The following is a 14,703-nucleotide window of genomic DNA, read 5'->3' on the forward strand; positions in this document are numbered from 1 at the left end:
TATTTACAAAGCCCTTAACGGGATTGCCCCCACCTACATCAAATATCTGCTTACCCACCACACCACCTCCATGTCCCTCAGATCGGCCAACTTGGGGTTACTGGACATCCCGCGGTCTAGGCATAAGCTCAGGGGCGACCGTGCCTTTGCGGTTTCCGCTTCTAGACTTTGGAACAGCATCCCTCTTCCCATCAGAACTGCCCCCTCGATCGACTCTTTTAAGTCGAGACTTAAAACACTTCTTTACTCTCAAGCCTTTCTTGACGTCCTCTGAGGGAGGGCTATATGTATGTATGTACTTAATCTATGAACCTCTGTTGTATAACGTTAGTACCTCCACCAATGTAAAGCACTTTGGTAAATGAGAGTTGTTTTTTAAATGTGCTATAGAAATAAAAGTGACCTGGCTTGACTTTATAACTCCAAGGACATGGTTTGACCCTGGTCGCAGATACGATCAGTGTGAATATTGCACAATCGCTCTCTGACCACAAGAATCTCTGGCTTCCTCTCATGTTCCAAAGGCATCCTTTCATTACCGTAAATTACTCATGCATGTAGTAGATCATTGACATTGTTCATTAACAATGTGCAAAAAATTAAAGGGAATTTGATGGGCATTTGATGGGCGTACACTCTTCTCTCCTTTACTCTCTCAACACCAATGACTACATCTCCACAGTCTCCTCTGTCAAGCTTCTCAAGTTTGCGGATGACGCAACACTGAATGGACTGATCCAGGATGGGGAGGAATCTGTCTACAGACAAGAAGTGACATAGCTGGCGTCCTGGTGCCTTCATAGCAACCAGGATCACTGGGATTTGTTTTGGGGTAAGGGGGAACTGTACAAAAGGGACGGATTGCATCTTAACAGGTGTGGGACCAGCATTCTGGCAGGCAGGTTTGCCACTGCCACACGGGTGGTTTTAAACTGAATAAGGGGGGTGGGGTGTCGAATGGGATAGTGGAGGATGGAGTTAAAGGGAAAAGTTTCTTATATGTGTGAGCGTAGAGACAGAGGGGTGTAAAATGAGGGTAGAAGCAATAGGTAGCAAGGTGAAAAGTAAAAGTGGCAGGCCGGCAAATCCAGGGCAAAAATCAAAAAGGGCCACTTTTCAGCATAATAGTATAAGGGGTAAGAGTGTTGTAAAAACAAGCCTGAAGGCTTTGTGTCTCAATGCAAGGAGCATTCGTAATAAGGTGGACGAGTTGAATGTGCAGATAGCTATTAATGACTATGATATAGTTGGGATCACGGAGACATGGCTCCAGGGTGACCAAGGCTGGGAGCTGAACATCCAGGGATATTCAATGTTCAGGAGGGATAGACAGAAAGGGAAAGGAGGTGGGGTAGCATTGCTGGTTAGAGAGCAGATTAACGCAATAGAAAGGAAGGACATTAGCTTTGAGGATGTGGAATCGATATGGGTAGAGCTGCGAAACACTAAGGGGCAGAAAACGCTAGTGGGAGTTGTGTACAGGCCACCTAACAGTAGTAGTGGAGTTGGGGATGGCATCAAACAGGAAATTAGAAATGCGTGCAACATAGGTAAAACAGTTATAATGGGTGACTTCAATCTACATATAGATTGGGTGAATCAAATTGGCAAGGGTGCTGAGGAAGAGGATTTCTTGGAATGTATGCGGGATAGTTTTCTAAACCAACATGTAGAGGAACCAACGAGAGAGCAGGCAGGTAGTGCATCCATGGATAACAAGGGAAATCAGGGATAGTATCAAAACAAAAGATGAAGCGTACAAATTAGCCAGAAAAAGCAGCCTACCAGAGGACTGGGAGAAATTCAGAGACCAGCAGAGGAGGACAAATGGCTTAATTAGGAAAGGGAAAATAGATTATGAAAGAAAACTGGCAGGGAACATAAAAACTGACTGCAAAAGCTTTTATAGATATGTGAAGAGAAAAAGATTAGTTAAAACAAATGTAGGTCCCTTGCAGTCAGAAACGGGTGAATTGATCATGGGGACAAGGACATGGTAGACCAATTGAATAACTACTTTGGTTCTGTCTTCACTAAGGAAGACATAAAAAATCTGCCGGAAATAGCAGGGGACCGGGGGTCAAATGAGATGGAGGAACTGAGTGAAATCCAGGTTAGCCGGGAAGTGGTGTTAGGTAAATTGAATGGATTAAAGGCTGATAAATCCCCAGGGCCAGATAGGCTGCATCCCAAAGTACTTAAGGAAGTAGCCCCAGAAATAGTGGATGCATTAGTGATAATTTTGCAAAACTCTTTAGATTCTGGAGTAGTTCCTGAGGATTGGAGGTTAGCTAATGTAACACCACTTTTTAAAAAGGGAGGGAGAGAGAAAATGGGGAATTACAGACCAGTTAGTCTAACGTCGGTAGTGGGGAAACTGCTAGAATCAGTTATTAAAGATGGGATAGCAGCACATTTGGAAAGTGGTGAAATCATTGGACAGAGTCAGCATGGATTTATGAAGGGTAAATCATGTCTGACGAATCTTATAGAATTTTTCGAGGATGTAACTAGTAGAGTGGATAAGGGAGAACCAGTGGATGTGTTATATCTGGACTTTCAGAAGGCTTTCGACAAGTTCCCACATAAGAGATTAGTATACAAACTTAAAGCACACGGTATTGGGGGTTCAGTATTGATGTGGATAGAGAACTGGCTGGCAGACAGGAAGCAAAGAGTAGGAGTAAACGGGTCCTTTTCACAATGGCAGGCAGTGACTAGTGGGGTACCGCAAGGCTCCGTTCTGGGACCCCAGCTATTTATGATATAGATTAATGATTTGGACGAGGGAATTGAATGCAACATCTCCAAGTTTGCGGATGACACGAAGCTGGGGGGCAGTGTTAGCTGTGAGGAGGATGCTAGGAGGCTGCAAGGTGACTTGGATAGGCTGGGTGAGTGGGCAAATGCACGGCAGATGCAGTATAATGTGGATAAATGTGAGGTTATCCACTTTGGTGGCAAAAAGAGGAAAGTAGATTATTATCTGAATGGTGGCCGATTAGGAAAGGGGGAGATGCAACGAGACCTGGGTGTCATGCTACACCAGTCATTAAAAGTAGGCATGCAGGTGCAGCAGGCAGTGAAGAAGGCGACTGGTATGTTAGCATTCATAGCAATAGGATTCGAGTATAGGAGCAGGGAAGTTCTACTGCAGTTGTACAGGGTCTTGGTGAGACCACACCTGGAGTATTGCGTACAGTTGTGGTCTCCTAATCTGAATAGACATTCTTGCCATAGAGGGAGTACAGAGAAGGTTCACCAGACTGATTCCTGGGATGTCAGGACTTTCATATGAAGAAAGACTGGATAGACTCGGTTTGTACTCGCTAGAATTTAGAAGATTGAGGGGGATCTTATAGAAACTTACAAAATTCTTAAGGGGTTGGACAGGCTAGATGCAGGAAGATTGTTCCCGATGTTGGGGAAGTCCAGAACAAGGGGTCACAGTTTAAGGATAAGGGGGAAATCTTTTAGGACCGAGATGAGGAAAACTTTTTTCACACAGAGAGTGGTGAATCTCTGGAATTCTCTGCCGCAGAAGGTAGTTGAGGCCAGTTCATTGGCTATATTTAAGAGGGAGTTAGATGTAGCCCTTGTGGCTAAAGGGATCAGGGGGTATGGAGAGAAGGCAGTTACAGGATACTGAGTTGGATGATCAGCCATGATCATATTGAATGGCGGTGCAGGCTCGAAGGGCCGAATGGCCTACTCCTGCACCTATTTTCTATGTTTCTATGTTTCTATGTAGGAGCTCAATGCTCTTGAGACTGTAGAATTGATAGTAGATTTTAGGAGAGCTTCCCCTACCCCCACACCATCAACAACACCACAGTCACATCTGTGGAGTATTTTAAGTTCCTTGGAACCATCATCTCCAAGGACCTGAAATGGGAGGCCACCATTGACTCCACAGTCAAAAAAGTCCAACAAAGGATGTACTTCCTGCGGCAGCTGAGGAAATACAATCTGCCACTGGCAATGATGGTCTAATTCTATATGGCCATCATAGAGTCTGTCCTCACCTTCTTCATCATAGTCTGGCTCAGCCACCAAGCACGACACCTGGAAGCTGCGCGAATCATCCGATCAGCTGAGAAGGTTGTTGGCTGTAACCTTCCCCCCATTGACGAACTGCACACTGCATAGGCCAGAAAGAGAATGGGTAAGATCATCTCTGACCCCTCTCACCCTGGCCACATTGAAGCACTTCCCTCTGGAAGGCGACTCCGGACTGTCAAAGCCACCACAGCCAGACATAAAAACAGCTTTTTTTCCCACGTGATAGCTCTACTCAATAACCAAATGTCTGTAGCCTCCTTTTGCTCTGGTACTTTATTTCATTCACATGTTTAAACTATAATGTTTTATTATTAATGTTTAATGGTTAATGTTTCATGTGTCATTCTTAATTGTTACCACAAGACGATAAAAATGTAGAATTGATATTACAATCAGATATGCCATGATCTTCTTAGATGGCAGAGCAGACTTGAGGAGACAAGTGGCTTTCTCCAATTCCCAATTTGTGTGTTTTTGGAATCTTGGAACATTTCACACATGTCAATGGATTATATGCTACAGTTTGGTTAAACGATTGAGGAATGGAAGACCACCCTGGCCAACTGCTAAAAGAGCAAACTAGGTTTTAGGTTTATGTAATATTTACAGTATTACCTGTTCTTAAATAATAAGTAAACCTCATTGCAACGTGACGGTTCTGTTTTCAACAGCTGCACAACAAGTGTGCATCCCACATGAAACCTGAATGTGACTTTGGACCACTGAAAGATCATATCTTACCCCCATCTTCGATCTGTCCCATCGTATTGGTAAGTCACTTGCATTAATTGGTGTTTTTGGATGCTTCTAAATTAGCCAAGTGTAAATTTCATGTGTGCAACTCGGTAAATAACCAGGTCACTCACAGCCTTACAGATTTGATCCTTTTAAATGGGTGTGTTCATAGTATGTGAATGTTATTGATAATTCCAGAATTTATTGTCCATCCTAATTACCCCAGAGATAGGGAACCAGTTATATTGGTTGGTCTGGAGCTATATTTATACCACATTTGGTAGGGATGGCCATAAAGACAGTAGGCCATCAGATGCATTTTTTAAAGCAAGCAGGTAGTTCTTGCTAACATTACTGAGCAATTTCAAAAAATATTTTAATTTCCATGTTTTACATAAATTTGCATTTCTCAGGTGCCATAATAGGGTTACACACTAATGTCTCTGGTCCACAGCTCTGGCAGTAAATTAACTTCTAGCTACAGCATCCGGTTTCATTTATGAAACTTGTATCTTAATCTCACATTGTGAGGGTAGCGTGATTTAAATGAAAAGGAAGTGTAAAACCAAGCCTCCAAGTGAGAACTTTGTTTAAGGCTGTAACATATTCTAGGATTACATCGTGGCGATGTAATGAATTTCAGCGTTGCTCTGTTCATTATCATGTACGTTTGGGTACATATTCTCGATGCCTTCCGTTATTTTATGATTGGGAAAACTCCTTAGGGCATTGGCTAATATGTTGAACTCTGCTGCAGTGCTCTGGTATTTTATTTAATGCACATGGTTTTTTTTCGATAATGTTTTATTATTAATGTTTAATATTTTGCGTGTCATTCTTAATTATCACCATATGTTATGTTGTCACTTGCGAGCAGAGCACCAAGGCAAATTCCTTGTATGTGAACATACTTGGCCAATAAACGTATTCATTCATTCATTCATTCATTCAGTTTGAGGTAGTGTGATGGTTCAGGTTATGCAGGGTGGTTGGAAGAAGCTGTACTTGAACCTGTATGTAGCAGTTCTCATGCTTCTGTACATTTATCCAGATGATAGCAGCAAGAAGGGAAAGTGGCCTGAGTGATATGGGTCCTTAATGATAGCTGCCTTCTGAAGCATCACTTCCTATAGATCTTTCTGATGGTGCAGAGGTCAGGAACCCTGCTGAACTGGGCTATGTCCACCACTTTCTGCTGTCATCTTTGTACTTCAAACTCAATTGAGTTTCTGAACTGGGATGTGATGCAACTAGTCAGTATGCTCTCCACTGATAGAGTATTCATCAACATTCCAAATCTCCTCAAACGTTTGAGGAAGAAGAGACATTGGTGAGCTTTGTCTGTGATTGCGTCAATGTGCTTGGTCTAGGACAGATCATCAGAGAGGTGTCTACCCAGGAACGGGATGGCGGGACTGTCATATGCTGAGAGAATGGAGTGGCTGGGCTTGTATACTTTGGAATTTGTGAGTGTGGAATTCTCTGCCTCAGAGGGAGGTGAAGGCCGGTTCCCTGAATACTTTCAAGAGAGAGCTAGATAGGGCTCTTGAAGATAGCGGAGTCAGGGGATATGGGGAGAAGGTAGGAACGGGCTACTGATTCTGGATGATCAGCCATGATCACATTGAATGGCGGTGCTGGCTTGAAGGGCTGAATGGCCTACTCCTGCACCTATTGTCTATTGGTGATTTTCTCTACCGCCATTCCACCAATAAAGGCAGATGCGTGGTCCCTTGGCTTTCCCTTCCTGAAGTCAACAATCACCTCTCTGCTCTTCATAATGTCAGAGCAGGATAGTTATTTTGGTACTACAGATTTACCCTAGGATACCGTGGGAAGCTAGAGAGGAAATTGCAGGTGCCCTGGCGAAGGGTTACTAATCGTCATTACATACTGGTGAGGTGTCCGAAGTATGGAGGGGAGCAAATGTTGCGCCTCTATTCGAGAAGGGCTGCAGGGAAAAGCCTCGGAACTACAGGCCAGTGAGCTTAACATCTGTGGTCGGAAAGTTACTAGAGAGTATTCTGAGGGATAGGTTATACCTGCATTTAGATGAACAAGGGCTGATTAGGGATAGTCAGCATGGTTTTGTATGTGGGAGGTCATGTCTCACAAGCCTGATTGAGTTTTTTGATGATGTGACCAAAAACGTTGACGAGGGCAGAGCTGTAGATGTTTGTATATATGGTTTACAACAAGGCATTTGACAAGGTTTTGCATGGTTGGCTGCACCGGAAGGTTAGAGCTCATGGGATACAAGGAGAGATTGGTTAGAATATTGGCTTCATGGAAGGAAGCAGAGGGTGATGGTGGAAGGTAGTTTTTTCGGACTGGAGGCCTGTGACTAGTGGTGTGCCTCAGGGTTTGCTGTTTGTCATCTATATCAATGATTAGGACAAAAACATACATGGAATTATTAGCAAGTTTGCGGATGACACAAAAGAGGGTGGTATTGTAGATAGTAAAGATAGTAAAGAGTGGTGAATCTCTGGAATTCTCAGCCACAGAAGAAAGTTGAGGCCAGTTCATTGGCTATATTTAAGAGGGAGTTAGATGTGGCCCTTGTGGCTAAAGGGATCAGGGGGTATGGAGAGATGGCAGGTACAGGATACTGAGTTGGATGATCAGCCATGATCATATTGAATGCCGGTGCAGGCTCGAAGGGCCGAATGGCCTACTCCTGCACCTATTTTCTATGTTTCTATGTTGTCGAAAATTGCAGCATGGCCTTGATCGGTTGGGCAGATGGCCTGAGGAATGGTTGATGGAATACAGAATAATGTGAGGTATTGCATTCTGGAAAGTCCAACATGGGCAGGACCTACACAGTGAAAGGTAGGGCTCTGGGTAGTGTTGTAGAGCAGAGGGATCTTGGAGTGCAGGTACATAGTTCCAGAAGCAAAGGTTTAAAGTGATGGGGAAAAGATGATAAAGTGATAGGAACCTGAGGGGTATTCATCAACATTCCAAATCTCCTCAAACTTTTGAGGAAGAAGAGGCATTGGTGAGCTTTGTCTGTGATTGCATCAATGTGGTTGGTCTCCGACAGATCATCAGAGAGGAGTCTACCCAGGAACGGGATGGCGGGAGTGACTGTCATATGCTGAGATAATGGAGCGGCTGGGCTTGTATACTCTGGAATTTAGAAGGATGAGAGGGGATCTTATTGACAGACTCTACGATGACCGTATAGAATTGTACCATTATTGAAACATATAAGATTATTAAGGGTTTGGACACGCTAGAGGCAGGAAACATGTTCCCGATGTTGGGGGAGTCCAGAGATAGTTGGTCGGTGTGGGTAAGTTGGGCTAAGGCCTATTTCCACGCTGTATGACTTCATGACTTCATGATTAGACAAAATATAATGCTACAATGTTCACTGATGATACAAAACAAGCTGAGATTGTGAATAAAGAGGAGAATGTAAATAGGCTTCAGCTGAGTGAGTATTCAAGAATATGGCATGTGGAGTGTAATGTGACAACCTGTGGCTTTATTTATTTTGTGCACAGAACTGAAAAGCACATTATTTTTCAAATTATGAGAGATTGGGCAATGTTGTAGTTCAAAGATATCTAGGTATCCTTGTACACATTGAAAGCTAACATGAATCTATATGTACTGTATATGTTGATCTTTATATGAGAACGCAATACAGGAACATAGATATCTTACAGGAACTACTTAAGGCCTTTATTAAACTGAATTTTCTGGATTGTGCAGTTTTCTTCTAGTTGTTTAAAAATGCAGCAATTATGGAGGGAGTTACAGCAAAGAACAATTGAACTGACACCATGGATGGCAGATTTGGTCTATAAGGAGAAACTGGCTGATCTGAAACTGATCTGAAACTGAATTCTCCACACTTTAGAAGTATGAGAGAAACCCCACTGAAAACTACAAGTATTTTATAGGCCTCAAAAGAATCGTCTGGAGTTTAGAACCAAGGTTTCAGTCTCAAAGTAAAGGATTGAGATTAAAAAAAAAAAAAAAAATTCACTCAAAGGATGCTGAATCTTCATAATTCTGTTCTCCAGAACTCTGGCGGCACAGTCATAACATTCATTCAAAGCAGAGAGTGATAGATTTTTAGATATTAAGAGAATCAAGGGATACAGTGATGGTACAAGATCAAGGGGTTCAGATTAGACACAAGGCATGATGAATGGCAGAGCAACCCTGAAGGTTAAAACGGTTCGACTCCTGTCCCTATTCCGTATGTTTGTATTTCCCCCCATGCAGTTACTACTTAATTTTGATCTGGTTTATTTGTCTGAATTCTTGTAAAGGATTGCTGTGATTTTTATCTACTCGTTAGAATTTGGCTAGGCTAATAAGTCATTGTTCCCTTTTTTCACACATCATAGTGGTTTAAATTTAGCCCAAGCTTATACTTTTTATACTATGTTTTACACTATATTTTGAGGATATGAGGATCTGTTGTGTAGCACCTGCTTTTTCCTTTGGCCTCCTCATCACTTAAGATTTTGACCAGCAAAATTCACTAGCACTAACAACAATCTTTGCTGCTCCCTTTCCAACTACCAATTATGAAATCTCGTAAGCACCTTCCAGCAAGCTCCAGATTTGCATTTTTATCCAGGAGGCTGACTCAATAATAGTGTTAACTTACTCACATTTCTACATAAAATAATCATGTTAATCAGCCCTAATACCAAAGAAAAAAAAATCATAGTCATTCATTCTTGAGCACGCAGTAAAATTAATGTTAATGAGCCTCTAAACTTCTAAAGCATGTATGTCTTCAGGAGAAACCATCGACCTGATAATAGAATATTTTAGACTTATAATGTTTCACTTTGAGATGATTTTTCTTGTATTGTTTTGGAAGTCTTTGTGGGATGTACTGTAAGTACTCCTATTCTGTTGATATTAAATGTTATTTTAAGCTTATTCAAATATTCTAGTTTGAATCCTTTGTTGTATTAGAATCTGCATTCATCAAATTCACTTTAATTTGAACTGTCAGTTCAAATAATCTATTTAAAAATCTATTTAATAAATCTATTAAAAAAATCTATTTAAAAAACAGATAATCTATTTTAAAAACTGGTACGGTTAGATAAGCCAGTCGCATAACTAAATAAAATACTGGCTAGATAGTCAACCAATGGTAGGTAAAGTGTAATCCATAGCAATGGAGGAATTATGATTTTAATTCTGTCCATCTTGAGGTCAAAAAGCATTTTGTTGGGCTCCCAAATCCCTGCTAAGGGGTATGCCCGGAAAAGCCTTGAAGAATGGCATAGTTCCTGCTACAATATTACAACTTACTATTCATTGATGGATCTATGGTTTGTCATCTTTTATGTTAGGTCAGGGAACAGCCATCTATGCAGTTAACAAGGGACCTGGCAGAAACCATTATAAACCTATTTTTCTCCTTCTGGCTTTACATTTCACTGCTCTTTCATTCCTCTTTAGATTTAGGTGTATTATTGTGAAGTGTACCAAGATACAGTGAGAAGTTTTATGTTGCATGCTCTCCAGTCAGATCAGATAATACTGCACATAAATACAATCAAGTCAAATTCAAGTACAATAGCTAGACCAAAGGGAAAGATATGGAAATGCACCTTTTCATCTCTCTTCTCTACTGATTTGATTCCCTTTTTTCTCCTAGTCTCCTTTTTGTCTATTTTTGTGCCCTTCTGTCACACTTTGTCTCCTTTTCATTTTTATCCTTTGTTCACCCATCTCTCAATCAAAACCGCCCCCACCTATCACTTGCCAGATTTTGGCCCACCCCTATCTCTTTTCCAGCTTTTTCCCCTGTTACAATCAGTCTGGAGAAATGGCCTGACCGAAAATGTCGCCTATCCATGTCCTTCAGAGATATTGCCTGACCCATTGATTTAGTCCAGCGCTTTATGTTCGACATGAGATTCCTGCATCTGCAGTTTCTTTCACTCTTTACCTTCCATGGTTTCTTGGACTTGCTGTCCTTACCTTTCACAAAATGGGAACATGTTGGCCCTGAATATGTATACTGCAGATTTTGGACTTTTGAGTAAAACACAGTGCTAGTTGAACTCAGTGGGTTAGGCAACATCTGGAGAGGGAATGGGCAGGTGATCGTTTGGGTCGGGACTACTTCTTGTATTCCTAATACTCTTGCATATCTCTGTGATTTGTCTAAACATCTTTTCTTCTCTCACGTTCTGGCTCTTAGGAAGACTGTGAAATACCCCAACAACACAATTGTCCTTCTTTTTGCTCACTGACATGGTCACATTTGAAGAACCTCTTTGGACATCCTCCCTCATTGCCACTGTATTATATTCCTAATCAATTATACCGTGCCTCTTCTTTTGCATTCCTATCCTCACCTGTCTAAACTGCTTAAAAGTATCTTAAAGTATGGATTTAAAGCTGCACTGTAAAAGATAGTACCGAGAACTTATGGCTTGTCTAACTCTTTAATAACATTATAACAAATCAATGGTATAGAATGCTAGTTCATAAATATTACAAGCAGTTCTGATCACCCTTTTGCAGAAAGGATGTGGACGCTTTGCAGAGGATGCAGAAGAGGTTTACCAGACAGCTGTCTGGATTAGAGGGTTTTAGCTACAAGAGATGGTGGGTCAAACTTGGATTGTGTTCTCTCAAATGGCATAGGCCAAGGACAGACCTAATAGAGGTTTATAAATCTACTAGACTAAGTGGGACCCGTTGGGAGGGACATGGGAGGGCTGGTCCCCCAATGCAATATTCCACCTCTCCACCAATTCCAATATTGGTGGTCAGTGGGGGGGGGGGGGGGGCATTCTGGAGAGCTAGTATGTGTGTTGTGGGCCAAAGGGACTGGTTTCCAGAGGGCTAGTATGCACATTGTGAGCCAATTGGATTCTTGGACTCTCAATTCAGTCAGTCATAGCTGTTGGCTGGCAGTTCAGTCACTCACGGCTGGTGGGCTGGCAGTTCACTCATTCACGGCTGGTGGGCTGGCAGTTCAGTCACTCTTGGCTGGTGGGCTGGCAGTTCACTCACTCACGGCTGGTGGGCTGACAGTTCACTCACATGGCTGGTGGGCTGGCAGTTCACTCACCTGGCTGGTGGGCTGGCAATTCACTCGCTTACGGCTGGTGGGCTGACAGTTCACTCACATGGTTGGTGGGCTCACAGTTCACTCACTCATGGCTGGAGTACACACACACACATACACACACACACACACACACACACACACACACACACACACACACACACACACATACACACACACACACACACACACACACACACACACCCACCCACACCCTCTATCACACACACACACACACACACACACACACACCCTCCATCACACACACATCTCCATTATACACACCTTCCATCACATGCAAACACACACCCTTCATTACACACACCCTCCATCTCACACACACATACCCTCCATCTCTGTCTCACACACAAACACACCCTCCATCTCACACACACACACCCTCCATCTCACACACACACACCCTCCATCTCACACACACACGCATCACACCCTCCATCACTCACACCCTCCATCACTCACACACACACACACACACACACACACACACACACACACACACACACACACACACACACACACACACACACACACACACACACACACACACACACACACACACAGGACATATATATGACAGTAAAAATCTCTTGAATCTACTCACATGGCTGAGCACGGCCTCTGGACTGAGCGGAACGTCCGGAATGAGCGCGACCTCTTGACTGCGCGGGAGGGGGCGGGGAGGGGGGGCTTTCTGGAGAGCTAGTATGTGTGTTGTGGGCCAAAGGGACTGGTTTCCAGAGGGCTAGTATGAACATTGTGAGCCAATTGGATTCTTGGACTCTCAATTCAGTCAGTCATAGCTGGTTGGCTGGCAGTTCAGTCACTCACGGCTGGTGAGCTGGCAGTTCACTCATTCACGGCTGGTGGGCTGGCAGTTCACTCACTCACGGCTGGTGGGCTGACAGTTCACTCACATGGCTGGTGGGCTGGCAGTTCACTCACCTGGCTGGTGGGCTGGCAATTCACTCGCTCATGGCTGGTGGGCTGACAGTTCACTCACATGGTTGGTGGGCTCACAGTTCACTCACTCATGGCTGGAGTACACACACACACACACACACACACACACACACACACACACACACACACACACACACACACACACACACACACACACACACACACACACCCACACCCTCTATCACACACATACACACACACACACACACACACACACACACACACACACACACACCCTCCATCACACACACATCTCCATTATACACACCTTCCATCACATGCAAACACACACCCTCCATTACACACACCCTCCATCTCACACACACACACCCTCCATCTCACACACACACGCATCACACCCTCCATCACTCACACCCTCCATCACTCACACACATACACACACACACACACACACACACACACACACACACACACACACACACACACACACACACACACACACACACACATACACACACACACACACACACACACACATACACACACACATACACACACACACACACACACACACACACACACACACACACACACACACACACACACACACATACACACACACACACACACACACACACACACACGGGACATATATATGACAGTAAAAATCTCTTGAATCTACTCACATGGCTGAGCGCGGCCTCTGGACTGAGCGGAACTTCCGGAATGAGCGCGACCTCTTGACTGCGCGGGACTTCCGGAATCAGCGGGACTTCCGGAATGAGCGCAACCTCTGCACTGAGCGGGACCTCCGGAAAGAGTGTGACCTTTGACTCACAGTTCAGTTCACTCACGGCGCAGACTCGCAGTTCAATCAGCACGGTGCAGACTCACAGTTCAGTTCATTCACGACGCAGACTCACAGTTCAGTTCAATCAGCATGATGCAGACTCCCAGTTCAGTTCACTCATGGCGTAGACTCACAGTTCGCTCAGCACGGTGCAGACTCGCAGTTCAGTTCACACACAGCGTAACCTCACAGTTCAGTTCACACACGGCGTAGACCCACAGTTCAGTTCACTCACGGTGTAGACTCACAGTTCTGGACTCAACTCTCACTCACGGTCTTCCGGGCTGGCTGACTCATGACCAGCCTCCGGGGATTTATTCTCCTGGCCTCCGCAAGTGGCGTTACCTTCATCATGGTGAGTGACAGGCGAGAAGACCAATCTGCTGATCTCACGATTATTTAAACATTCATAACTTTTCTATTATTTCACCAATCGCAACAAAACTTGGGGCGCTTGGAAGAGAGGAGGACGGTGAGTAAGATGGGGGGAAATCAAAGCGACATAGGGTAGCGTTTTTGCGAAAATGTATATACAACGTAGGCCGGAAGTGGTCAAGATGAGACTTTTAGTAATAGGATAGATAGATAGATAGATAGATAGATAGATAGATAGATAGATAGATAGATAGATAGATAGATAGACAGACAGACAGACAGACAGACAGACAGACAGACAGAAACAAACATATTCCAAGGGTGGAAATGTCAAGTATTAGAGGACAAGCTACAGTCAAAAGAGGAAAGATATAAAGGAAATGGGCAGGACAATTTTTTTACATGGTGAGTGATGCCTGGAATGTTTTGCCAGAGGTGGTGGTGAAAATAGATATGACAATGGAGTTTAAGAGGTTTTTGGATAGACATACAAATATGGAGGGATATGCCGTACATGCAGGCAGAGAAAATTAGTTCAATGTTTCAATGCTTTCTTTATTATCACGTGTATCATGGTGCAGTGAAATACTTTATGTTGCATACAGGTCATCATGGCTATCACCATATATGAGCACAATCCCCTAACAGAATGTACAGAATAGCCCAC

General features: G+C 43.5%; 1 protein-coding gene across 1 annotated transcript in view; it reads left to right on the top strand.

The window, feature by feature from the left end:
• Window positions 1-14,703, top strand: part of dgkb (diacylglycerol kinase beta) — a 568,450-nt gene that overhangs the window by 191,633 nt on the left and 362,114 nt on the right. The window contains exon 11 of the mRNA XM_033045582.1: window positions 4,734-4,832. Within this exon, the coding sequence (XP_032901473.1) occupies window positions 4,734-4,832 (99 nt within the window). The remainder of the gene's footprint in view (window positions 1-4,733; window positions 4,833-14,703) is intronic.

This window comes from Amblyraja radiata, chromosome 2 (assembly GCF_010909765.2).
Source record: "Amblyraja radiata isolate CabotCenter1 chromosome 2, sAmbRad1.1.pri, whole genome shotgun sequence".
In the NCBI taxonomy this organism is placed as follows: domain Eukaryota; kingdom Metazoa; phylum Chordata; class Chondrichthyes; order Rajiformes; family Rajidae; genus Amblyraja; species Amblyraja radiata.